The 22,723-nt window shown below is 21.9% G+C and overlaps 8 protein-coding genes across 8 annotated transcripts, besides 60 other annotated features; 3 read left to right on the forward strand and 5 right to left on the reverse strand.

The window, feature by feature from the left end:
- Nucleotides 1-38: 38 nt before the first annotated feature.
- Nucleotides 39-551, reverse strand: EDI_196600 (uncharacterized protein; the record flags this gene model as incomplete). The annotated part of the gene is made up of 2 exons (XM_001740405.1): nt 39-353; nt 501-551. The coding sequence occupies 2 exons, from the start codon at nt 549-551 to the stop codon at nt 39-41; spliced, it is 366 nt and encodes a 121-aa protein (XP_001740457.1).
- Nucleotides 332-417: a microsatellite.
- Nucleotides 430-452: a sequence feature (AT_rich).
- Nucleotides 520-681: a microsatellite.
- Nucleotides 574-756: a microsatellite.
- A 10-nt stretch (nt 757-766) lies between these two features.
- Nucleotides 767-832: a microsatellite.
- Nucleotides 833-887: 55 nt separating this feature from the next.
- Nucleotides 888-1,027: a microsatellite.
- Nucleotides 1,028-1,077: 50 nt separating this feature from the next.
- Nucleotides 1,078-1,121: a microsatellite.
- A 1-nt stretch (nt 1,122) lies between these two features.
- Nucleotides 1,123-1,221: a microsatellite.
- A 5-nt stretch (nt 1,222-1,226) lies between these two features.
- Nucleotides 1,227-1,368: a sequence feature (AT_rich).
- A 1,502-nt stretch (nt 1,369-2,870) lies between these two features.
- Nucleotides 2,871-3,087: a repeat region.
- A 326-nt stretch (nt 3,088-3,413) lies between these two features.
- Nucleotides 3,414-3,489: a microsatellite.
- Nucleotides 3,490-3,542: 53 nt separating this feature from the next.
- Nucleotides 3,543-3,596: a sequence feature (AT_rich).
- Nucleotides 3,597-3,678: 82 nt separating this feature from the next.
- Nucleotides 3,679-3,713: a sequence feature (AT_rich).
- Nucleotides 3,714-3,786: 73 nt separating this feature from the next.
- Nucleotides 3,787-3,840: a sequence feature (AT_rich).
- A 337-nt stretch (nt 3,841-4,177) lies between these two features.
- Nucleotides 4,178-4,210: a sequence feature (AT_rich).
- Nucleotides 4,211-4,318: 108 nt separating this feature from the next.
- Nucleotides 4,319-5,496: a repeat region.
- Nucleotides 5,451-7,239: a repeat region.
- A 13-nt stretch (nt 7,240-7,252) lies between these two features.
- Nucleotides 7,253-7,845: a repeat region.
- A 7-nt stretch (nt 7,846-7,852) lies between these two features.
- Nucleotides 7,853-7,892: a sequence feature (AT_rich).
- Nucleotide 7,893: 1 nt separating this feature from the next.
- Nucleotides 7,894-9,126: a repeat region.
- A 12-nt stretch (nt 9,127-9,138) lies between these two features.
- Nucleotides 9,139-9,189: a sequence feature (AT_rich).
- Nucleotides 9,190-9,200: 11 nt separating this feature from the next.
- Nucleotides 9,201-9,263: a sequence feature (AT_rich).
- On the reverse strand, nt 9,258-10,586 carry EDI_196620 (elongation factor 1-alpha; the record flags this gene model as incomplete). The annotated part of the gene is made up of 1 exon (XM_001740406.1): nt 9,258-10,586. One exon carries the CDS (start codon nt 10,584-10,586, stop codon nt 9,258-9,260), a length of 1,329 nt encoding a protein of 442 aa, XP_001740458.1.
- Nucleotides 10,587-10,683: 97 nt separating this feature from the next.
- Nucleotides 10,684-10,770: a sequence feature (AT_rich).
- A 150-nt stretch (nt 10,771-10,920) lies between these two features.
- Nucleotides 10,921-10,990: a sequence feature (AT_rich).
- A 673-nt stretch (nt 10,991-11,663) lies between these two features.
- Nucleotides 11,664-11,885: a repeat region.
- On the forward strand, nt 11,784-13,797 carry EDI_196630 (uncharacterized protein; the record flags this gene model as incomplete). Its single annotated transcript, XM_001740407.1, has 2 exons — nt 11,784-11,858; nt 12,001-13,797. The coding sequence occupies 2 exons, from the start codon at nt 11,784-11,786 to the stop codon at nt 13,795-13,797; spliced, it is 1,872 nt and encodes a 623-aa protein (XP_001740459.1).
- Nucleotides 11,897-11,994: a microsatellite.
- Nucleotides 12,651-12,675: a sequence feature (AT_rich).
- Nucleotides 13,043-13,098: a sequence feature (AT_rich).
- Nucleotides 13,779-13,883: a microsatellite.
- Nucleotides 13,798-13,930: a microsatellite.
- Nucleotides 13,931-14,007: 77 nt separating this feature from the next.
- Nucleotides 14,008-14,111: a sequence feature (AT_rich).
- A 60-nt stretch (nt 14,112-14,171) lies between these two features.
- EDI_196640 (uncharacterized protein) lies at nt 14,172-15,431 on the forward strand (the record flags this gene model as incomplete). The annotated part of the gene is made up of 1 exon (XM_001740408.1): nt 14,172-15,431. One exon carries the CDS (start codon nt 14,172-14,174, stop codon nt 15,429-15,431), a length of 1,260 nt encoding a protein of 419 aa, XP_001740460.1.
- Nucleotides 14,205-14,235: a microsatellite.
- Nucleotides 14,244-14,313: a microsatellite.
- Nucleotides 15,427-15,459: a sequence feature (AT_rich).
- Nucleotides 15,460-15,463: 4 nt separating this feature from the next.
- Nucleotides 15,464-15,501: a microsatellite.
- Nucleotides 15,502-15,577: 76 nt separating this feature from the next.
- On the forward strand, nt 15,578-16,375 carry EDI_196650 (protein ariadne-1, putative; the record flags this gene model as incomplete). Its single annotated transcript, XM_001740409.1, has 1 exon — nt 15,578-16,375. One exon carries the CDS (start codon nt 15,578-15,580, stop codon nt 16,373-16,375), a length of 798 nt encoding a protein of 265 aa, XP_001740461.1.
- Nucleotides 16,358-16,429: a sequence feature (AT_rich).
- Nucleotides 16,430-16,440: 11 nt separating this feature from the next.
- Nucleotides 16,441-16,508: a microsatellite.
- Nucleotides 16,509-16,533: 25 nt separating this feature from the next.
- Nucleotides 16,534-16,690: a microsatellite.
- A 17-nt stretch (nt 16,691-16,707) lies between these two features.
- Nucleotides 16,708-16,756: a microsatellite.
- Nucleotides 16,757-16,842: a sequence feature (AT_rich).
- Nucleotides 16,843-16,848: 6 nt separating this feature from the next.
- Nucleotides 16,849-17,030: a microsatellite.
- A 6-nt stretch (nt 17,031-17,036) lies between these two features.
- Nucleotides 17,037-17,125: a sequence feature (AT_rich).
- Nucleotides 17,126-17,160: 35 nt separating this feature from the next.
- Nucleotides 17,161-17,262: a microsatellite.
- Nucleotides 17,263-17,389: a microsatellite.
- Nucleotides 17,264-17,434: a microsatellite.
- A 161-nt stretch (nt 17,435-17,595) lies between these two features.
- Nucleotides 17,596-18,237, reverse strand: EDI_196660 (uncharacterized protein; the record flags this gene model as incomplete). The annotated part of the gene is made up of 1 exon (XM_001740410.1): nt 17,596-18,237. The coding sequence occupies one exon, from the start codon at nt 18,235-18,237 to the stop codon at nt 17,596-17,598; it is 642 nt and encodes a 213-aa protein (XP_001740462.1).
- Nucleotides 17,753-17,780: a sequence feature (AT_rich).
- Nucleotides 18,238-18,428: 191 nt separating the features above from the next.
- EDI_196670 (uncharacterized protein) lies at nt 18,429-19,103 on the reverse strand (the record flags this gene model as incomplete). The annotated part of the gene is made up of 1 exon (XM_001740411.1): nt 18,429-19,103. The coding sequence occupies one exon, from the start codon at nt 19,101-19,103 to the stop codon at nt 18,429-18,431; it is 675 nt and encodes a 224-aa protein (XP_001740463.1).
- Nucleotides 19,104-19,215: 112 nt separating this feature from the next.
- EDI_196680 (uncharacterized protein) lies at nt 19,216-19,977 on the reverse strand (the record flags this gene model as incomplete). Its single annotated transcript, XM_001740412.1, has 1 exon — nt 19,216-19,977. One exon carries the CDS (start codon nt 19,975-19,977, stop codon nt 19,216-19,218), a length of 762 nt encoding a protein of 253 aa, XP_001740464.1.
- Nucleotides 19,977-20,019: a microsatellite.
- A 230-nt stretch (nt 20,020-20,249) lies between these two features.
- Nucleotides 20,250-20,433: a microsatellite.
- A 312-nt stretch (nt 20,434-20,745) lies between these two features.
- Nucleotides 20,746-20,808: a microsatellite.
- A 179-nt stretch (nt 20,809-20,987) lies between these two features.
- Nucleotides 20,988-21,061: a sequence feature (AT_rich).
- A 107-nt stretch (nt 21,062-21,168) lies between these two features.
- Nucleotides 21,169-21,286: a microsatellite.
- Nucleotides 21,260-21,361: a microsatellite.
- Nucleotides 21,362-21,370: 9 nt separating this feature from the next.
- Nucleotides 21,371-21,399: a sequence feature (AT_rich).
- Nucleotides 21,400-21,411: 12 nt separating this feature from the next.
- Nucleotides 21,412-21,595: a microsatellite.
- Nucleotides 21,596-21,603: 8 nt separating this feature from the next.
- Nucleotides 21,604-21,771: a microsatellite.
- Nucleotides 21,675-21,772: a microsatellite.
- Nucleotides 21,773-21,780: 8 nt separating this feature from the next.
- Nucleotides 21,781-21,848: a sequence feature (AT_rich).
- A 15-nt stretch (nt 21,849-21,863) lies between these two features.
- Nucleotides 21,864-22,043: a microsatellite.
- A 287-nt stretch (nt 22,044-22,330) lies between these two features.
- Nucleotides 22,331-22,500: a microsatellite.
- A 38-nt stretch (nt 22,501-22,538) lies between these two features.
- Nucleotides 22,539-22,583: a sequence feature (AT_rich).
- Nucleotides 22,584-22,723: the final 140 nt, after the last annotated feature.

The following is a 22,723-nucleotide window of genomic DNA, read 5'->3' on the forward strand; positions in this document are numbered from 1 at the left end:
TGTACATATTATCTCCTAATTTGTGAATTTCTATCTGTTCATTCATGACTGTCCATTGGAAAAAAATGATGTCTTTCATTTTCTCCTTTCTTTTCTACTTCTTTCTTAATATTATTGAATATCATTGTTAATTTACTTTCTGGTTTAATCATCATTTCTACTCCTTTAATATTTTCTTTTCTAATTTTCACATTCTTCTTATCATTGGAAATGATTTCTTCAATTATTTTCTTTTCTTCTTCTTTTAAATATTTCATTCTATCAATTCTTTCGTATTCATTTCTATCATACAAATACACATTCATTTCATCATATTCAATATCAATAATCATTGTTATTGTTTTACTTTTCATCTTTTATTTATTTTTAAGTTCATTTAATTTTGATTTTTATAACATTTTAATATTTTTGTTATTTAAAATTGATTTGAATTAAATAATATAATAATTTATCATCATTGAATATCTTCATTGTGTAATGTAATGAAACCTAAACAAGACATTCACATTCGAGTGAATAAAGAAGAGTAATGAAGTAGTAATAAAATACATAATAAGAATGGTAAAAGAATACAATGAAAAAGTGAATGAAAAGAAATATTAATGAAAAATGAATAAGAAAATATGAATAAAGATAAAAACAATAAAGATAACATCAATAAGAAATATAAAATAATAACAAAGAAATTCAATTGAAAATAAGAAAATAAAGAGTAAATAAGTGAAAAGAGAATATGAAGAATAATATAAATAAAGAAAATGATGATATAAAACAAAATGAATTGAAACAAAATAAAATGAAAAGAGAGAAAGTTAAATAAGAAATAAATAAAGAAATAAGAAGAAGATAATAAAGAATAAATTAACAAACAACACAACATTATCAAGAAATTAAAAGAAGATACTGAAAATTGAAAAAGAAGAAAGAGATAAATCAAAACAAACAATAAACAATAATAAAATGAAATAATAGTAAGAATAAGAAGAAAAGATAAATAATATACAACAAGAATAACAATATAAAATAATATCAATACATCATTATGATAATGAAATTTAACAATGAAATAGAGAAATAAACAATAATAATAAATACATAACAATAATGATAATAACAATAATGAATATAAATATGAAAGAAACAACAAGAATGAAAAAATAAAGAAATAAAGAATAAGAAGAAATGAATATAAATAAAGAAGATATAATAAACAAAGAATAATTCACATTATAATCATTATTAATTATTTTATTCTTCTAAATACAAACAACAAATTGATATTAAAATAATGTTAAATAATAAAGATATAACACATTGTTAATTTATTTGATGATATTCAAAATCAAAACATAATAAATTTATTTTTATGAAACAAACTATCATGATTAATATTGATGATGAAGTAATTATGAAAGATAAAGAGAAAGAAGATACAATAAACAATGAAATTCTAAATAAAATAAACAAACACATTTATTTTATCATTTATTTTGATTTTTGTTGAATGAAGTATTTTTCTTATTTCAACATTCAATTGTGAGAATTCTCATTCATATTTTTCATATGATTCTTTAAATAATTAGAAAAAGAGAGAATTGATAAAAGTGAATGTTATTCAAATAGAGAATGATATTATCAAATAATATTATCAGAATATTATTATATCTTATTCATTATACTCATATCATAGAGTATAAAACACATCAACCATTATTCTAAATTAAAAAATGAACAAATCAATCATTATATTTTTCACTTTATATCTGATTGAATGTCATCTTTCAAACAATAAATTGATGATTAATCCTCTTCAATATCAAATATTTAAATTACTTCCATTATTCATTATTATCAATCATGAATTATTGTACAATGAAATGATTATAAGAAAGAATAATGAGATTTGATGATGAAGAACTTAACAAGAATGATATAATATCATTTCAAGAGTTGTTTGGTACATTTCATCTAAACAAATAATCTTCTTAGAAAAAGCAAAACAATAAGAATTTGTGTATGAAACTCATTTAGAAACATCAAAATTGATATCTATCGAGTTGATGGTGTATGTATTTTATCATGTTTTCATATTGTAAATCAACATCAAAATATTTATACAAGATGATGTTATTCAGATGGAACATCTGTAAAATGGATTATTCATGGTAAAATTGATGTTGGATTTAGAAAAGAAATACATTTGTTTTCTACACATTTCTAACAGATTATTATGAAAACAGAGAAGACAATACCAAATCAAGATTCATTGAAATAAACAAATCAATGAATGTCATCATTTTATTAATGAATGTACAACATATGATAATGACCAATTCATATTTGAATGAACTTAAATATTAAATGAGAAACACAACAATATGACGATTTTATTACCACTCTCAATTCTAGTGAATTCAATATTGAAACACATGATTTTTTGATTGAAGATAAGAAAGTTCAACAATAACACACAGTGAATGTATTGATGGAGAACAAATTGACACAGTCATTCATTGTAAAGTTCCAACACCAATTAATGAATGGATTATATTTGTGAGAATTAAGAAAGGAACAGAAATAAAAGCATTCAAACAAATGGATGTAAATTTCAAACAATAAACAACCATTTCATTATATGTCTGAACAGTGACAAATAGAAGTGACAATAGAATTAATGTAAATGATAAATAAAATAATAACAATACAAAGAAGATATGAAATAAGAAATGATAAAACAACAATTATTCAAATGAAAATATTATAATTTCATGAAAAAACAATAATCATTTTTAATTTTTGATTTAAATGAAGAAGAAAATAGAATGATAATCTTAAAAATATTTTAAGTTCAAAATAAAAAAGAACTAAATAAAAAACAAATAAATAAATAATAATAGAATTTGTATTTATTATTTGTTATTCAATGGAGATTAATCTTATCAATGAATCTTCATCATATAATTCAACAATATATGTTTGGTTGTGGTAGAAGTAATGTTCAATGACATCCATCATGTTTTTAATTACAATGTTTTTAATTTCTTTTATGATGTTAATTTCATTTTTAATTATTTGATTAATTTAATATGGTCACGAAATTATGCATTTTATTCGTATTCATCATTATATTATTATATTGATTTGTGATGTTGTTTATTATTTCAGAGTTGATGTCTAAATGTAATGAATGTATTCATTGTTTGTTTAAAACATGGTGTTTATGTTTGTTAGATCATTGAAATGAATTATCATGTTGCAAATTAATTCTTGTTAAATGTTTAAAAGGTAAAAAATAGTAGATAATACAATTAGATGTAAATATTTGTGATTAAATATGAGAATAACATATTTGTATATTATGAGTTCTATCTTTCTAATTCGATTTCTGTATTAAATGAATATATCTGTTGATGAAATTGAAATAAAATAAATATAAAATGATAAATGATAAAAGAAAGAATAAAGAAAATAATAAGAAAATAAATATAATGATTAATGATAAATTAATGAGTTATTATCATGAATGAAAATTGAAGATGAACATTAAATTCATTATTATTAATTATAAATGTTTAATTTATATTACATATTAAATAGTCATTCTTCATTATGTATTATTGTGTTGATGTTTAATTTATTCAATTTGTTATTATCATATCATCATTTCATTGATACTTCTTATTTATTATCTTTTTATTTATTTCATAATTTATCTCTTGTTTGATATGATAATATAAATAATTTACATTGTATATTATCATCATTCATCATTGATAATCATCTATGATATAATTTAATTTTCATATCAATAATTATATCATTTAAATAAATAAATAATAACATTTGTTAACATATCATTATGACATCTCATCAATATGATAAATGAAATGTAACATAATTACTCATTAATAACAATACGATTGATATTCATATTTATGTAATCATTTTTATTCATAACTAACATTATAAATTTGAATTAATATAATGCTCTTCTTTATTACATTTCATAATGATATTTTCACATTAAAATAGAATTGAAGGTAAATGAAATAAAGAATAATATAAAAAGAACAGAATTATGAATGAATATACTCAACAAATCAAGATACATCATACTCAATACAATAAGATATTACAAAATGTCAACTGATTGATATAGAATTTGTATTTTACCTACATTTTATTTTATTTTATATTTTTAATTTTTTAAGAGAAAATAATAGAAAACAGAATAATCTAATATTCAAAAAATATATTACACTATTTTCAATTGATCATTTTATTTAAATGCATAATTTCTTCGCTTATTTTGGTTCCCTATTTTGTATTTATTATTTATTTTGTTATCTCAATTTCCATTCTATCTAAGTTACATCTATTTATTACTGATAATGTGAAGATATTATTTAATTCATTGTTAATTATTGTAATATATCTTATATTATTACTTTCTTCACTATTTATTTCATCAATTTTCTTCATTATCTTTTATTTGATGATTTTATAATTAAATATATTATTAATTTCATCTGATTATCATACATTTAAATATTTATACATTTCATCTCTTTCATTTATTTTGATATTTTCATTTTAAGATAGTATTTGATTAATATTCTTTATTTCTTGTTTTATTTTCTCATTTCTTTATTCTATTTATTATTTGTTTATTTTATGTGTTGATTATTCTCATTTATTCATTATTTGTATCATTATTCTCATTTATTCATTATATAATATATGATTTATATTATTGAACTTATATTCATTGATTTGATAAATTATATTTATTCTGATAATGATAGAATTGATAATGAATCATAATGTAAAATTCATCACTTTAATATATCATTTATATTCATTATATTTATATCATATGATTATACTCATCATATTTTATACATTATCTATGTTGATTTATTTTATATTAAATTATTTTAATATTTTATTACTTATTCATTATTTCTGATTCATATGATTTATTAATATCATGATATGAATCTATACATTTGTTTATTTATCTTCTTTCTGTTGATTTAATATATAATTATTAATTATTCATTATTTATTATCAAGAGATTATAATTTACATTATAATTGATTTTTATTAATTTTAAATGATTCATTATTCATATTAATTCTATTATGATTATTATCTTTTAACAATGATAAATATTTTCATAATTATATTTATACAATTGATATGATGTTAATTAATAACATTGTTCATATCATCTCATTTATTGATTAATATTGTTCTTCATTTTACTATATTTAATTTGTTGATTTCATTGAAATTTAATTATTCATTAAATGTGTTAAGAATATTTTTTCTTGATGTTGATATTCTCTTCAATTAATATAAATATATAATGTCAATACCTGGTGATTTCTAGTTACTTATTTTCATCATAATTAAAATTAAATCATCCAATATGATGATATTATCATAATTTCTGTATCTTTCATTCTAAATTATGATTTAATTTATTTCCATTTATTTTAATTGAATGATGATAATATTAATATATTCATTATCAATATCAATAGAGTTATTTTTCATTTGATGTTTTTTATTATTGAATTATACTCTACTTTCTATGATTGAGTTCAATTTCATTTTAATATATATTTTAGTTATTTATTTTATGTGAATTTTAATATTATTAATGTATTCTTTATCATTATTTACATTAATGTTTACTACTTTTATTATGCTTTCTATTTGTTCCCATCTTAATTTCTTATTTAATTTCTTATTTAACCAATTAATTGCAAAACAATACAACACATCAATTAAAATTATATTTGTTTGATTTATTGTGTTTTCTTCTCTTCTTGACTGATTATCATTTCTTGTTTTTTTGATACTCAGTGTTTTGCTCTCTTCTTCTTCTATTTCCAGAATTGTCTTTTTCATAGGGGTAGTTTGGTTCATTTGTATTGTCCCAGATGATGATGTTCTCAATATTGGTTGTGTATTTATCACTAGAGTCATTGTTTTCTTCTTCTCCAGTTCCTTCTGGGATAAAAAATTTTCGATATTTTCTTGTTGTTTTGATATTATTTGTTTTTGTTCTTCATTTTCTATTTGTGTATGGTCTAATTCTTCTTTTGTTATTTCTGCAATCTCATAGTTTTGAATCGCACTTTTTTGATATACAGTGATTTGTTTTTATTTATCTCTTATGTTCTTCTCTAGCAGCTCAGCACTCTTCTCCAGCTCATCAGCCCTCTTCTTCTCCAGCTCACCACCTTTAAGGAATTCGTCCTTCTCCTTCTTCAGCCTCTCATAGCTAGCTCGGAGCGTGAGGATGGTTTCATCCTTACCTCCTACTTCTTTGTTCCTTCTACCATTTGTTTCATTTATTTTCATTGTAATGTCTTGTTTTCCTCTTTTAATTTAGAGTTTTCTTATTTCATTACATGTGTTTTGAACATTGTTTATTTGTGTTTTAATCTTTTTTATTTCTTCTTCAAACTCTTTCCTGACTGTTTCTCGTGCTTTTTGAATCATTTCATTTGAAATGGTTCGTTCTTCTTCCATCTTTTTTGTTTGAAGTTCTTTAATAGTTTCTTCTAATTCTTTGATTTTATTTTGAAGTGTGTTAATTTCTTATTTGTTGCCTTCTTCTTCCATTTTCTCTTCTTTGTCTTGTGTTTTCCTTTTATTTTCTTTTTCATTTATTATTCTTGCATATTTACATCTATCGTTCATTTCTTTGATTCAATTTTTGTTTTTGATTTCTTCTTCAATTGTTTTAATATCTTCACTTGTCCAATCTTTTGTTTTATCTTTGAATTCTTCTTTGTTTTTCTTTATTATTTTCTTCTTTCTTATTGAATATAATTCTTGGAGGATATTATACCATTTCTTTACCTTCATACTTTTTAAGTATTTCTGAATATTCTCATTTCTCCCATTTTCTTGTTATTCTTTTAATTTTCTTTTGAATTTCTTTTGTTGTCAACCATTTAGGTTTCTTGTTTGTATAATGTTTATTATCATTATACTTGCCTTGTTTTTTATTTGTTTTTCTTTGTGTTCTTCTTTTTCTATTCACTTTTCTCTTGTTATTTCTTTTATCATCATTATTATACATTTTATTGCTATTGAAGTTCTTTCTTTTCTTTGAACTTGAATACCTGTATCTTGTTTGATTCTTTAAAAGACCCGATGGTATTACTCAATAGCCATGGCAACAAAATTTGTTGTATATTCTGAATTGATAAAAGGATATGAAAATAAAAAACAAAAAGTAGACAATTAAGTATTAATAATTTTATTTTATATTGTTCATTGCTCAGCGGAGATTAAATAATCCCGTCAATTTGCTTTAAAAGTATTTGTTCATCAACTATTGGCTTATTCTTTGATTTTAGTTGTTGAATTATAATAATTTCATTTTCTCTTTTATTTGATATGAAATAAAATATTTTAAACATCTCTTACTTAAATATTCAATTAATTTCTTTTTAATTTTGATGAGTATTAAAATTATTCTTTATTTTCTTATTTTAAGGAGAATATATAATTATTACTGTATTGCTATTGGTTATATTCTGTTAGCATCAACCACTAAACCCTTTTTCTTTATTAATCTTATATTATCAAATATACTTGTATTCTAACAAGTAATAATATCATCCTTATAAATACCCATTCTTTTATTATCAATGATATCACATCATTGTAATTAATAAACACTGCTATTCTTGCAGTATTGATTAAGATGTTTTTCTAACTAAATACAACATTATAATCAGTCCATAATTGCTTGATTTGAATGATGATAATAATTTAGGATTCTGTGTGGTGTATCTCTGACGTGCTACATTCAAATCCATAATGTTATTTAAAATAATAAAAAATAAATAACATTTAATTTAATGAATAAAAATGAAATGACTTTTATTAAAATAATAAAATGATAAATAAAATGAAGTGTTATAAATGTGTATTTAATTATTTAATTATCTGATTTTAGTCTGATATTCATTAAATTAAAATGGAAGAGTTAATAAACAAGAACACTCATTTCTTTAAAGAAGAAATAGAAACACTTCCAAATATTCAACAATCAATTGATGATATTAATAAACATTATCATTATTATTTAGGAAGTATTAAAAATGAGATATTTGAAATAAAAGCAGATGAAACATATTCAGAAGCTATTAAAAGAGGAGAAGGAATATTTGATAGGATTGATGAAACAGAAAGAAGAAGAAAACTAATAATAGAAAAAAGTCAAGAAACAATTAAAACAATAGAAATAATAAAGAATCAAATGAAGAAAATAATAGAAGAAAGTAATAAAGATGAAGAAATACTAAGTAAAACACGGAATGAAATAATCAATACAATCATTTCAATTGAAGAAATGATTATGAGAGATAAACTATTTAGAACACCAAAAGAAAAAGATAAAATCACAGAATCATTTAATAAAAAGAAAAAAGAATGGGAAACATATTATAGTGATTATTTTGAGAGGAAGAAGAAAAAAGAAGAAAAGAAGAGGGTGATTAAAAATAATGAGAGGAATGTTAAATCAAAAAATTAAATAGAATAACCAGAATAATAAACAAATAGAAAAGTAATCAAATATACTATTTGATTCAGATAAAGATGATTGGAATCAGAACACATCAGTATTTGAACAAAGGATAATAAATAAAGAAGATATAATAAATATTATTGAAGATACAAAAGGAAATAACTTTTGAGGATATGTTAATGAGAAAATTGATGAAGTTAATCATTGTATAAATGATCCAAAATCATATTTATTTTCATTAGAATCAAAAGGAAGAATAAAGAAATGAAGAAATTTGATATTAAAGAATAATACCAATATTAGAATTTATATTTAATTTAAGTGATAAAATAAGTGAAGGAGTTATTCAAATAGGAAGGATGGTAGTTATGGTAATTTGTTATATAAGAAAATAACAAATAAAAGAGAGAATCATCACGTTAACAAAACAGATTGAACAGAATTGATTTGAAAAGTCTATTGTGGAAAAGAAGAATGTGTCACATCAAAACGAAATGTTGTGATTGAGATGAAATAAATGTTGTTAAAATGTATTTCTTTCAGATAAAGAAATGACAGAAAAGAAAGAGAAAAAGAGAATAAAAATATAATCAAATCTTATTATATAAAATTCTATTTTCTTTATTAACTTCTCTTTCCAATTTTTATTTCTTAAAAAAATAAACAATTTCTTTATTTAAATAATTAATATCTTAATTATTTCTTCTTTCCAGCGGCTGCTGCATTAGAAGCTCTTGGTGTAACAGCTTTAACAACTCCAACTGCAACTGTTTGTTTCATATCTCTAACAGCAAATCTTCCCAATGGTGGGAATTTAGCAAATTCTTCAACACAAAGTGGTTTAGTTGGAACAATCTTAACAAGAGCAGAATCTCCATTCTTAATATATTCTGGTTCTCCTCCTTCCATAGATTTACCAGTTCTTCTATCAATCTTGCTTAATAATTCTTCGAATTTACATGCAATGTGAGAAGTGTGGCAATCAAGAACTGGGGTGTATCCTTTTCTAATTTGTCCTGGATGATTCATAACAATAACTTGTGCAGTGAAATCTTCACATCCAACAGCTGGTTGATTCTTAGCATCTGATGCAACATTTCCTCTCTTAATATCTTTAACTGTTAAGTTTCTGACATTAAATCCAACATTATCACCTGGAATAGCTTGTGCAAGTGCAGTATGATGCATTTCAACTGATTTACATTCTGATGATACTCCTGATGGTGCAAATTGAACAATAGTTCCTGGTCTAAGGACTCCTGTTTCAACTCTTCCACATGGTACTGTTCCAATACCTGAGATCTTGTAAACATCTTGAAGTGGAAGTCTAAGTGGTTTATCAACTGGTCTTTCTGGTGGAGTGACTGAATCAAGTGCTCCAATTAATGTTGGTCCCTTGTACCATGGCATGTTGGTTGATGGTTCAATCATATTATCTCCTTGGAATCCTGAAATTGGGACAAATGGAATCTTGTCTGGATTGTATCCAGTCTTCTTAAGGAATGCACTAATTTCTTTCTTAATTTCTTCATATCTTTCTTGTTTGTATTGGATGGCATCCATCTTGTTAACTCCAACAATCATTTGTTTAACACCAAGAGTGTATGAAAGGAGAATGTGTTCTCTAGTTTGTCCATTCTTTGAAATACCAGCTTCGAATTCACCAGTACCAGCTGCAACAATAAGAATAGCAACATCAGCTTGTGAAGTTCCAGTAATCATATTCTTAATGAAATCTCTGTGACCTGGAGCATCAATAATAGTGAAATAATATTTAGATGTTTCGAATTTCCATAATGAAATATCAATAGTAATACCTCTTTCTCTTTCAGCTTTAAGATTATCTAAGACCCATGCATATTTGAATGAACCCTTACCCATTTCAGCAGATTCTTTTTCGAATTTTTCAATGGTTCTTTGATCAATACCACCACATTTGTAGATAAGATGACCAGTGGTAGTACTTTTACCAGAATCGACGTGACCGATAACGACAATATTAATATGAGTCTTTTCCTTTGGCATTTAGAAGATGGAGAATGCAAAGATAGAGAAGATAGTTGTTTAAATATGAAAGGGTTTATATTAGGGTTAGGGTGATAATTACTTTCTTTTCATTTTGTTTTAATCAAATTAAATTAAAAATAAGAAAAGACAAGTTAAAAAAAATAATGATTAAAATAATATTTTAATTTAAAATTTTATTATACATTTCATCTCATTCCTCATCATTCATTTTTTTCCATTGATATTATTCTTTTATTTTATTATTACTTTTAAGTTTATCATTTTCGTTGAAATGTAAATTACTCAACTCAAAACAAAAGAATTGATATAAATGATTTAATAACAACAAATCAAATAAATATTTTTGTTATATAGATAATTATTATTAAAAAATAATAAAAAAATAAAAAGAAAAAAATTAAGAGTAAAACCAATTTGAATTAAATTGTTTGGTTGTTTGTGTGCGATGCCCAGGCAAGATTATGTCTGTATATAGTCAATAATTAGTTATATCAGTTGTACTATTTATCGTTAGAATTAAATAAGTTAATAGTATTTATTTATTACTTTCTTTCAAAAAATGAATGAAAATCACTTTATTTTAAATTCTTTTTGTGTGTTTTTATACAGCAAAAGTACTAAAACAATGAATGATTATTTAGTTTTTACTGAATTTCTTTGGGTTTCAAAATTTCTTGTTAGTTGATAAAGAAATTGATTAAGTGTTATTAGTTTTATTTACTATTGTCCTTTGCCCATCACTGACTAGCCACATCGTTGTGTTTTAAAAATGAACACTCAAATAATCACCTTTTCTTTACCTTTTCTTCTAGTTGAGAAGTGTGATTTTTATTCTTCGCCCTTTTATTTAGATTAAGTTAATGTCTTTTTAAACCTTGTCGACTCAATTACTCATCATTTACTTAACTGTCTTTGTTTAATTGTGGTGTGTGTTAAAACACCTTATTCTTTGCTTTCTTATTTTATGTTGACCATATTATTACCATTCTATTATTATGCCTAATTTCATTTAGCATTAATGACAAATAGATCAATTTTCTTTAACAATATCCTACGTAATCAATTCTATTAATTTATTATCAAACATACCTGTGTTCTAACAGTAGATAATACTAGTATCTTCACAAATACTCTTCTATTATAATAAATGATATTCAATCATCATAAATAATAACCACTCTCATTCTTGCAATAATGGGATGTTTTATAATTAATGGAAACACCATAATCAGACGACAAATAGTAGTTCAAGCTTTGATTTATTTTAATGTTTGTGTAGTGTCTCTGATGAGCCACATAGAATTCACAAAAGGAAGAAATAAACAAAAGAAATAATAATAAAAGATAAAATAAAAAGAAATAAAAAAAATAATAAAAGAAAAACTAAAAAAAAGAAAAAGAAAAACAGAAGCAAAGGATGATCAAATTAGAGTCAGTTTTTTTAGCGAATATAATATTATACATAGATTCAATAGAGACATGTTATAAATTTTCGATGGTAAATAAAAAGTGTTTAGAGGCGATGAAGTTTTTAAAAATTAATCCATGTTTCACAAGAAATTTTTATAAAAACCAAACAACACAGGAAGTTATAACAAATTCAATAGATAAAATAAAGTTAATGAAAGAAATAATAAAAGAAGTAGAGTTATTTCCGAATATTGAAACATATGAATTTGGACCGGGAACATTTAGTATAGGATTAATGAAGGTATTACCAAAGACAATAGAAAATATAATAATAGATAAAATAACATTAAACACACCATTGTGTTTAACAAAGGAAGATAAAGCAAAAATTATATCAATGAATATAATTATTCAAGAACCTATTAATTTATCAGAATATCCAAATTTAAGAAAAATTACAATTGAAGTAGATGAAAATGCAATTGAGAAATGTTTTACAAATTCAAAACAACATTTTGAATTTGTGAGAATAAAATTAACAGAAAATATAAATGTACCGTTTTTAAAGGAATTAATTTCATTTCCAATAGATAAAATTGTTTTAGTATTTCTTTGTGACCTTGAAATGGAAAAAGTTTATAACGCATTTCCTTATTTTATTAAAAAAAATTATATTGCAATGGAATATCTTTATGACACAATGCCAAATAGTATTATTCCTTTATGTGAAAATTGTAAATTAGAAATTGATCAAATGGATGCATTTGATACTAAATTAATAGATAAAATATTACCAACAAATATTTTTTTTATTGGTAAAAATAATAATCCAATTGATTTAAGTAAAATGAATTATTTAAAAAGAATTGCTTTTGAAGATAATTCTATGTTTTTATTACCAAATTCAATTATTTCTCTTCAGGCTAATTATATTCCTCAACAAATTTTACCTAATTTAAAAGATTTAACTTTGGTTAATGCAAAAGGTGAAATAATATTACCTTCTACTCTTACTTCTTTATCACTTAGAGATTGTCATATTCAAATTATTAATTCTAATTATTCTAATTTAAAATCGTTATTTACTAATAATTATTATCATTCTATTATTCCTTCTTTAACTTCTTTAACTTCTTTAAAAATTGGTCATACTTCTATTAATCATTCTTTTAATTCTTTAATTCATTTAAAAGAATTAATTTTTGAAGATGTTAATATTAATTGGAATATTGAATCTTTTTATCCTTCTTCTTTAACATATCTTCATTGCCATGGAAAACAACTTCCTTCTTATTTAAGTCTCACTCATTTACTTCTTGAAAAACCTCTTCAACGTGATTTAAATAAATTAGAGAATTATACCCAACTTATTTATCTCTTTGTTTCTGAACTTCCTTCTCATTCTATTATTTTACCTCAATCCCTCCGTTATTTTACTCTTAATAAAACGAATACTAAAAATTTAATTCTTTCATTAAACCAATTTACTAATCTTTTAACTATTTCAATTATTAATTGCATTGATGTTCATTTTACTCTTCCTTTAAATTTAATTAAACTTGATATATTATATACCAATAATATTGAAATTACTAATTTAAAATCTTTGTCTTCTTTAAAAGAATTGTGCTTGGTCGATGAACAAGGAATTAATCTCGACGAAATCCCTCTTTCTTTACATTGGATTTATTACGATATTTCTGATCCTGACTTATTGGATTGTGATGAAAATGATGACCCCATTCCTTTAAATTATCATCCCCTAAATCGTTTTAAAACTTCTATTAAATTTCATTAATTGATTTTATTTCAATTTCTTTCTGTTCTTTTTTATTGATTGATTTTTTGTATTTCTTTTTTGTTTATAATTCTTTCTTTTTATTTCTTCTTTACGTTCGTGATTTTCTTCTTCTTTAAATTATCTTTTTGTTGAAATAATTCAATAGTTCAAAGATAATTTGAAATTCTCTTTTCAAATAAAAGAACTATTCGATTTTTTAACAGAAAGTATTTTTTAAATGAATTATTCATTTAAAAAAAAAAACAAGCAAAAATAATAAATAATTAATTACTTTAAAAATTTTGTTGTTTAATTATTTTTGTATTAATTAAGAAGAAGATAAAGATGTTAAAAGGAATAGTTAAAGAAGAAAGAGAGGAAAATAAGTAGGTATGAAAACAATACAGAAAGGCGAAATACAAATAAATAATAATAATAATAATAATTATAAAATAAAGGTTTCTAAAGAAATAAAAAAAAAAAAGAAAAAGAAAAGAAATAGAAGAATAACAAGAAAAACTAAAAATAAACAAAGGATGTCAGTGAAATTAAGTGAATTAGTTTCAAATACGACAAATGATATATATGAATCACCATCAGAAAATGAGATGAGAACAATCTGTGGAATTGTAGAAAAAGTAGATGGAGCTGAAGTTGCATTAAGAATTCAAATAGAACATAAAATGAGTGATTATATAAAGAAAAAAATAAGTGAAGGAGAAATGTATAATGTTCTTGTTCTTACTGATTTTGTTGCACAAAAATCACCACAATTTAGAACTCAAGTTGCTGATTTATCATTTGTTTCATTACTTCAAACAATTGGAAAGATGAAAAAAAAACATACAAAAGTAAGTCTTGTTGAAGGAAAAGTTAGAGATTTAATAGCAACGTGGGGATCATATTATCCAAATGAAATGTGTGAATACTCAGTATTATATAAAAAATATTGTAGTGAAGAAGTTATTAATCCAATGATTCAACCAACTACTTTTCTTCCAAATGAAATTACTAAATTATTACCACACGTTGAACATAATTTAAGAAATATTTCTAAAGGTTTAGAAATGGGTGTTGGTGATTTAGAAAATATTTATAAACATGCAACTAAAATAAATACTAAATTCCAAGATGAAATAACTAAAATAAAGAAAGAAAGTAATAGGTATGATAGTCAAAAATTAAATGAAATATTTGCTACTGGTGATAGATTAAAAGATGCTCTTAAACAACTTGAATCTGAATTAACTAAAAGAAATCATCATATCACTGATATTGATGATGTGGCAACTTCTATTAAAGAAGGTATGTTTATTAGACCTACTCCTAGAAGACTTAATGTTACAATTGTTCCTCCACCATCATCAAACAAACCACATACAATTCTTATGAAAAGATATGACTCCCCTGTAATTTCGTTAACACCAAATTCTTTTACTACTAACAATAATCTTTACGTTAATACAGAACCACTTTTTGATATTAAAAGTCACAGTCCTCTTTCAAAAACATCATCAAATCAACAACCTCTTGTTCAAAACACATCCTCAATTATTAATAAATCTATTTCTCCTAATATCTTTGAAATGGATGAAGATATTGACCAACAACATCAACAATCTTCAAATACAACTATGCCTTCTATTCTTTAAAATTATAAAGAAAATAAAAAAATTAATACAAATTTATTATTATTTTTTATTTCATATTTTTTTTTATTTTAAACAACAAACTATTTATTTTGTTGTCTGTTCAAATGGAAAATGAACAATTAGAAGATTTTATTCGAAATTATCTAATGATTAAAACAAACGAAAAAGAGATAGAAGAGAATATAATTCAATCACTTGAATTAATTCGTTCATACCTTTCATTTGAAGACTCATTGAATAATATCTTTAACAAACCTAAAACAGAAGATTGTCCTATTTGTTATGAGACAAGAGAAGTTGAGTTGATGTATTCTATTGAACCTTGTAACCATAGATTTTGTTTGTGTTGTTTAATTGAACACGTTAAACAAAAAGTTGAAAATGGAGAATGGGAAATTAAATGTCCTGAACAAGAGTGTCAAACAATTATCCCTCTTTCAACTCTTATAAGTGATGGTTTAATTCAAGAAAGTAAAGTACTTAGTCAATTAGAAATGAATGGAGTTAATGCAAATTTAAGAAGTGACTCACACACTAGATATTGTCCAAAATGTGGATGTGCTATTGTTGGTACAAGAAGAAAACCACGAATTGTTTGTCCACAATGTTCATTTGTTTATTGTTATAATTGTAAAGAGGAATACCACGAAGGATATTCATGTGCACAATACCAACAATGGAAAATTGATAATGGAAAAGGAGATGAAGAATTTAAAAAATATATTAGCACACACTGTACTTGTTGTCCAAAATGTAAAATACCAGTAGAAAGAATTAAAGGGTGTAATTTTATTCGATGTGATTTAAAAAAAGGTGGATGTGGTTGTGGATTTTGTTATGCATGTGGAAAAGAAGTATCCCATCATTCAGCACATATTTTAAAAAGAGATTGTTCGTTATCAGGAGAAGAATTACCGAAAGTTGTCAAAAAATTAAGATTATAAACAAATTCTATATTTTATAATAGTTTAACTATTTGATTTTATTATTAATTTAATGAATATCATTTTTTAATTATTTCTTTTCATTTTTTAATTATTTTTTATTTTTTGTTATTTATTTATTATTTATTTGTTTTTGTTTTTTAATTTGAATAATAATAATTATTTATAATTTATATTGTTTTAAATTATTTATTATTTATTTATGTTTTAATTATGTTTTAATAAATTAAAAATATATTAAATTATTATTTATTATTGATTAAATGATAATTTAATAATTATTTTATGAATATTATCATTAATCATTTATTTTATTAATTAAAATTAAATATTTCATTTATTATTTATTTATTATATTTTTATTTATTATTTATTATTTATATTTTAAATTAAAAGATAATAAATAATTAAATTAATAATATTAAATAATAATAATATTTAATTTAGAATATTAAATGTATTTTTATCATAATTAAAAATAATTATAATGATGAAATTAAATAATAATATAACAATTATTCATATAAATTATTATATTATCATTATTGATATAATTCTATTTATTTTAAAATAAATCTAATTGAAATAATATAATTAAATATGATAATATTGAAAAATAATAAATAGATATTATAAATATAAATAATAATAATGAAGATACTATTATTAGTTAAATATATTTCTTTATTATGATTATAAATATAATAATAAATACAATGTTAATTGAAATGAAATATATATCAATTAATACTTAATCAAATAGAAAATGATGATATAAATTAAAGAAAGAAAATAATATCAAAGAAAGAAAATAAAGAATAAAAAGAATAAAGATAAAAAATATAAGACAAATTAATAATAAATAAGAGAAAATAAATAAAAATAAATTATTATTTTAATTTTATTAAATACTATATTAATACTATTATATTTAACTATTTCATTATTAATTTCATTATAACGTATTATTAATATTTAAATTATTTCATTATAATATTTAATTTTATTATTATTTCTTTATATTCTATATCTTTCATTCATATCACATTACTATATCATTAGTTATATAATAAAGTATAATCTGATTTCTATATACCACCCCATTTCGTGGATATCTTAATTACATAAATAGTTATATTAGATTCATTTATTTTTGTTTATTTATTCTTAAATTTCTGACGTTTCTAAAAATAAAATGATAAAGATCTCTAAAATCTCTTTTAATGATTACAGACAAACGAATATAAAGCAATATTTTGAGCTAATAAATTTTGTAATTCTACATCATTTTGACGAAGAAACAACGTTTTTCCATGTGAAATATTAAGAAGATAATTATTAATACAAGTTCCGACACTTTGAATTTCATCCTTTTTCATTAAAAAAATATTCTTATAAAATATTTGTTGAACTCGTTCTACTTGAAAGGTCTTTGGGCTCTTCTTTGAATAAATTGAATTAAAAAAGAATCCATGTTCACTACAGAAATCAATCAATAGATTTTGTGTAAAATATATGATGTTCTTTTTTATTCGTCTTTGTAATGATTTTTCTTTAACTAAAAATTGTTTTGATTTATTTAACAAATCATTTGCCTGTTTTTCGGCAAATGTTGATACGTCAATAAGACCATCTTGTGTATACATTTTTGATATATTTGGTAATGTTGCAGTTATTTGAGACATTTTAGATGGACTTTCAATAGTAAATCCACAAAATTTATTTGCTAATCCAATTAAAACTGCTTGTTGAAAGACCATATCATCTTTAACTCCATGTTCTCGAATAAGTGAATTTTTTCTTCTTTTTCTGGCATCTTCATTCGACATCTTTGGTCCATTTGGAATTGGATTGTCAGACATGTCAGTGTGTGGTTGTAAATTTGATATCTGCGATTCATCTTGTCTTTTCCTAAAGATCTTGACATTTTTGAGGCCTTTATTATTTTCAAAATTCATTTTTATGGTTTCTTTTTTATCCTATTTTTTAGGTTTGTTTTATCATACTCAAAAATTGAACTTAAACTTATTAAGAACAAATTAATTCTCAAAAGTTATTGTTTCACATCAACACATTGAATTGAAAAATCTACAATTTTTTTTATTTCTGCATCATTATGTTCAAAAACAACATCAGGAAGATCACGATAATGTTCAATCATATAGCGGTACATTTTATTACCAATTGTTTTCATTCCATTTCGGTTAATAGTTAACTCTTTTCCTTTCTTAATACAATGCACTCGTTCAAATCTCAGTGTTTTTCCAGATAATCTTGTCATTTTTGAATCAAAAGTAAATCCTAATTCTAGTGCAGTGTCTATTAGAAAATTAGAGATAAACGTTTTAATATTTTTGTCATATCTTTTTTGAGCTGTATTAATTTGAATCCCTTCCTCAACATCACTTTTAAATATTTGTTTACAACTATTTGTTGCTAATGTTTCAACATCTATAATTTGTTCATTAAATACTAAACAAATAACTCGTGGTAAAAATAATGTTCTGTTTGTTTGCCTAGGAATTCGTTTAAGTTTAAATGTACAATAAACATTAAGTAAAGCAATCAATGTAAGTTGTTGATAAATTTCATATTCCTTCTCTGTTTGTTTTCTTTTTAAATACTTCATACAAAGATCTTCTTCATGTTGTTTTTTAACTTCTTCTTCGTGGGTTTCTTCTTCAGTTTGTTCAATTCTTTCCTTTAGAAGTTTATTAAAAGGGTTCATCCATTTTATTCTTGACCAAACAGCTTTAAACTAATTCGGTTCTTTCTTTTCATTATGATTCTAAGATTTTTTTAAGAAAAAGAAAAAGTAAATTTCAACAACAAGTATAAATTCAAATTGCAAATGAAGAAGAAGAAAAGTAATATGGCAACCTCATACAAATTTCTTCTGATGCATAAATAGTTTTTAAATTATTACATCCAAAAAAACATGACTTTCCTAAAGAAGTAAGGTGTGTAGGTAAATAAATTGATGTAAGAGAATTACAACAGAAAAACGCATTATCTCCAATATAATTCACGTTATTAGGAATTGTCAATGATTTTAAATTAATACAATGATCAAAACAACAAGACCCAATGCTTATTAAATTATCTGGTAATTCTATGTATGATAATTTAACACAATCTCGAAATGAAGAATATCCTAATGATGTAATTCTACCTGGTAACGTGATTTGTTCTAAATCTGTACATTGTTCAAAGCATTTTTCTTCAATTGAGTTTACAATTGATGGAATTTTATTTCCTAAATTCTCACGATCTTTTTTTGTAAACTTAACTTGTTTACAAATAATATTTCGATTTCCTTTAAGTGAGTTATAATCTTTTGTTGTAATTGGGTAATTCAAAACAATTTTTTTAACTTTACGAGTGACACAATCCCAGGGATAGTATAACCATTGTTCTTGCAAGTTGAGAAAAAGACGAGTTGAGCTAATAGGATTAAAAAAAAAACAATCTAAGACATTTTGATGAGATTTACATACCATCACAAAGTTAATAAAATCTTGTTCACTTTTTAAATATCTCGCAATACTTGTCAATACTTCCATCTCTTCCTTTGATAATATCTTATTCTCAACATCCATCATTTGTTTTTTTTTTTAGTTTTTTTTTAATTTTTTTATTTTATTAAATAACAAAAATAATCTTGAATTTATGTTAAAAAATCATGCAAAATAAAAAATCATTTAAATAATGATATTATTTGTTTATTCATGTCTTCATTGTTTTCGTAAGTTTTTTTTATTAAAAACTATCATTTGTTTTATCATCCTCTGTACTACAAGGGTCATTAGCTGACGTGATAGCTTGTGAACTTATATCATTACAACCATCATCATTATATAATTAATATAACGTTTTTTTATTTTTATTTTTTGATTTGTAATGTTATTAATAATGTCATTATATCATTTTCTATTTTCTTTTAATTTTTACTGTTAATTTATGATAAATCATTTATCATTTATTATAACTTGAGTGATTTATATTTATCTCATCTTTATATTCATTATTTGTTGTATTTTGTTTTTATTTATTAATTTAAATCTACTGTTATTAAATTTTCATTTCATATTAATTATATCAATTATTATGTGTTTTCCTTTGTTCATTATCTTGAAGATATATTTGTGATCTTCTTATAAATTTGATATCATCTCATGTTAATAGGTATTTGTTATAAGTAATTATAATTAAGTAATGTTTTGATGTTAACAGTGAAGTAGTTATTGTGTATTTATATTTTCTATTTCTTTATGTTATTACTGGTTATTGATTTAAATATTTCTTCAGTATCATATTTATATTATCAGTTCGGTTATTCTTTCTCAATCTATATACTAACAATATAATAGATATAATGTTATATTATTTATACAATATTTACATTATTTTGTATTTTTTATTATGTGTTATATCTGGTTTTCTTGATCCATTTATTGATTAGTTTTCATATACAATCAATAACTGAATATAATCATTCCATTTAATATTTAACAATTTCAATACTTTTAAATTATTATCATTATATTCATTCAGGAACCAAAATAAACAAAGAAATAATGAATCTAAATAAAAATACCAAAAAGAAAAGGGCAAAATATTTTGAATCAATAAAATAATAGTTTTTATTATTTTGTTCTTAAAAAAAAATAAAAATTAAATTAAATACATGTTCCATAATCAATTATGTTTGTTTATATTTTATCTCATTTTATGGTAAATTGTTCTGAAATATAAATGATTCAGAAATGATATTTGATTCAATGTATGTATACATTTTTATTAGTATCATTTTATTATCATTATGTTATTATGTATTTTATTTTTATATATTTATATATTTTATTATTATATTTATTTTTATTCTTATATTATATTATATATATCATTATTTTATCTATATATTTTATATTTATCATATTTTATTACTTTGATATTCTTATTATTTATATTTTATTTATTATATTAATACACTTCTATTTATATATAATTTATTATTATTAATACATTTCTTTATCTTATTTTCATTTTGATTATATTTTTGTATTTTTATATCAATTTTCTTTTTATATTTATTATTATTTTATTTATATTATATTGATTTTATTTATCTTTTTATTTATATATTTTATTTATTATTATATCATTTTATTTCTCTTATTATTTCTTTATCATTTATTATTATTATTCATTTAATTTTTATATCTTCTATAAAAATATATGAAAATAACAATTATCATTTATAATAAATTACATATTACATATTATATACTAATCATATAACATATAAATGAATATATAATAAACACTAATAATAAATAATACATATAAATAAAAATTATAAAAATAAAAAAGAATAAAATAAGTTATATTAATAAAATGTTGTCAAATTATTTTATATAAATAAATTAAATGATTTTTTATTTGATATTTCTAATTCTGTAATAAAAATAAACTCATTATTTCATTATTCTTTTCATTTTTTATTATCTTTTTTCGATATATCCCTTTTATCTTCTTTCTTTTTATATTTTCAATTTTCTTCTTTTCTTGTTTTATTCTTTTATTCTACTTATTCTACTTATTCTACTCTTAATTTCATTTTTCTTTCATATCACTCTTTCTTTTCATTTCTCTTATTTACTTTTTTCATGCCCATGTCTGTTTTATGTATCATAACATTTTCTATTTTATTAATATATTTTACATTGCCATTCTTCTATTATTTGAATACATATTGATATTTGTATGAATTGGAGTCATCATTAACTATGATTTCAATCATATTATCATTGATTATATTATTTCATTTTCTAATTATTCAGCACTTTTTAATATTTACTTCAATCATTATTCATTTAATTACATTAATAATATTTTGATTGGTTACTTTAATTACTTTCTTCGAATCACACAAGAATTTTAAATCATCAATGTATAAAGTATGATCTAATTTGATTGAATTAATATCAATATCATTTAATATATTGATATAATATTTTGTTGGATAATAAATAACAAGAAATGGAATCATATTGTAATATCAACCATTTTAATTTAACATACTCTAATTTATTATTATTATAAGTATATCATATCTTAATGTACCATCTATTGCATATATTTTCAATTAAATGGGATATTGTATTATTAATATTAAAAATATTTTAATGAATAATTATCAATTAATGATTTACACAATCATATGTATTCTTTATATCATAGAATATTTTATTGAATCTTTTTAATTTCTATTTCTTCCATTCTTAAATAACTTTTAATATGTATTCTTTTGTTGTTAATCACATTTCTTTACAAAATATTTGATTT

Source organism: Entamoeba dispar, genomic scaffold (genome assembly GCF_000209125.1).
Source record: "Entamoeba dispar SAW760 scf_1105229462919 genomic scaffold, whole genome shotgun sequence".
NCBI lineage: Eukaryota > Evosea > Mastigamoebida > Endamoebidae > Entamoeba > Entamoeba dispar.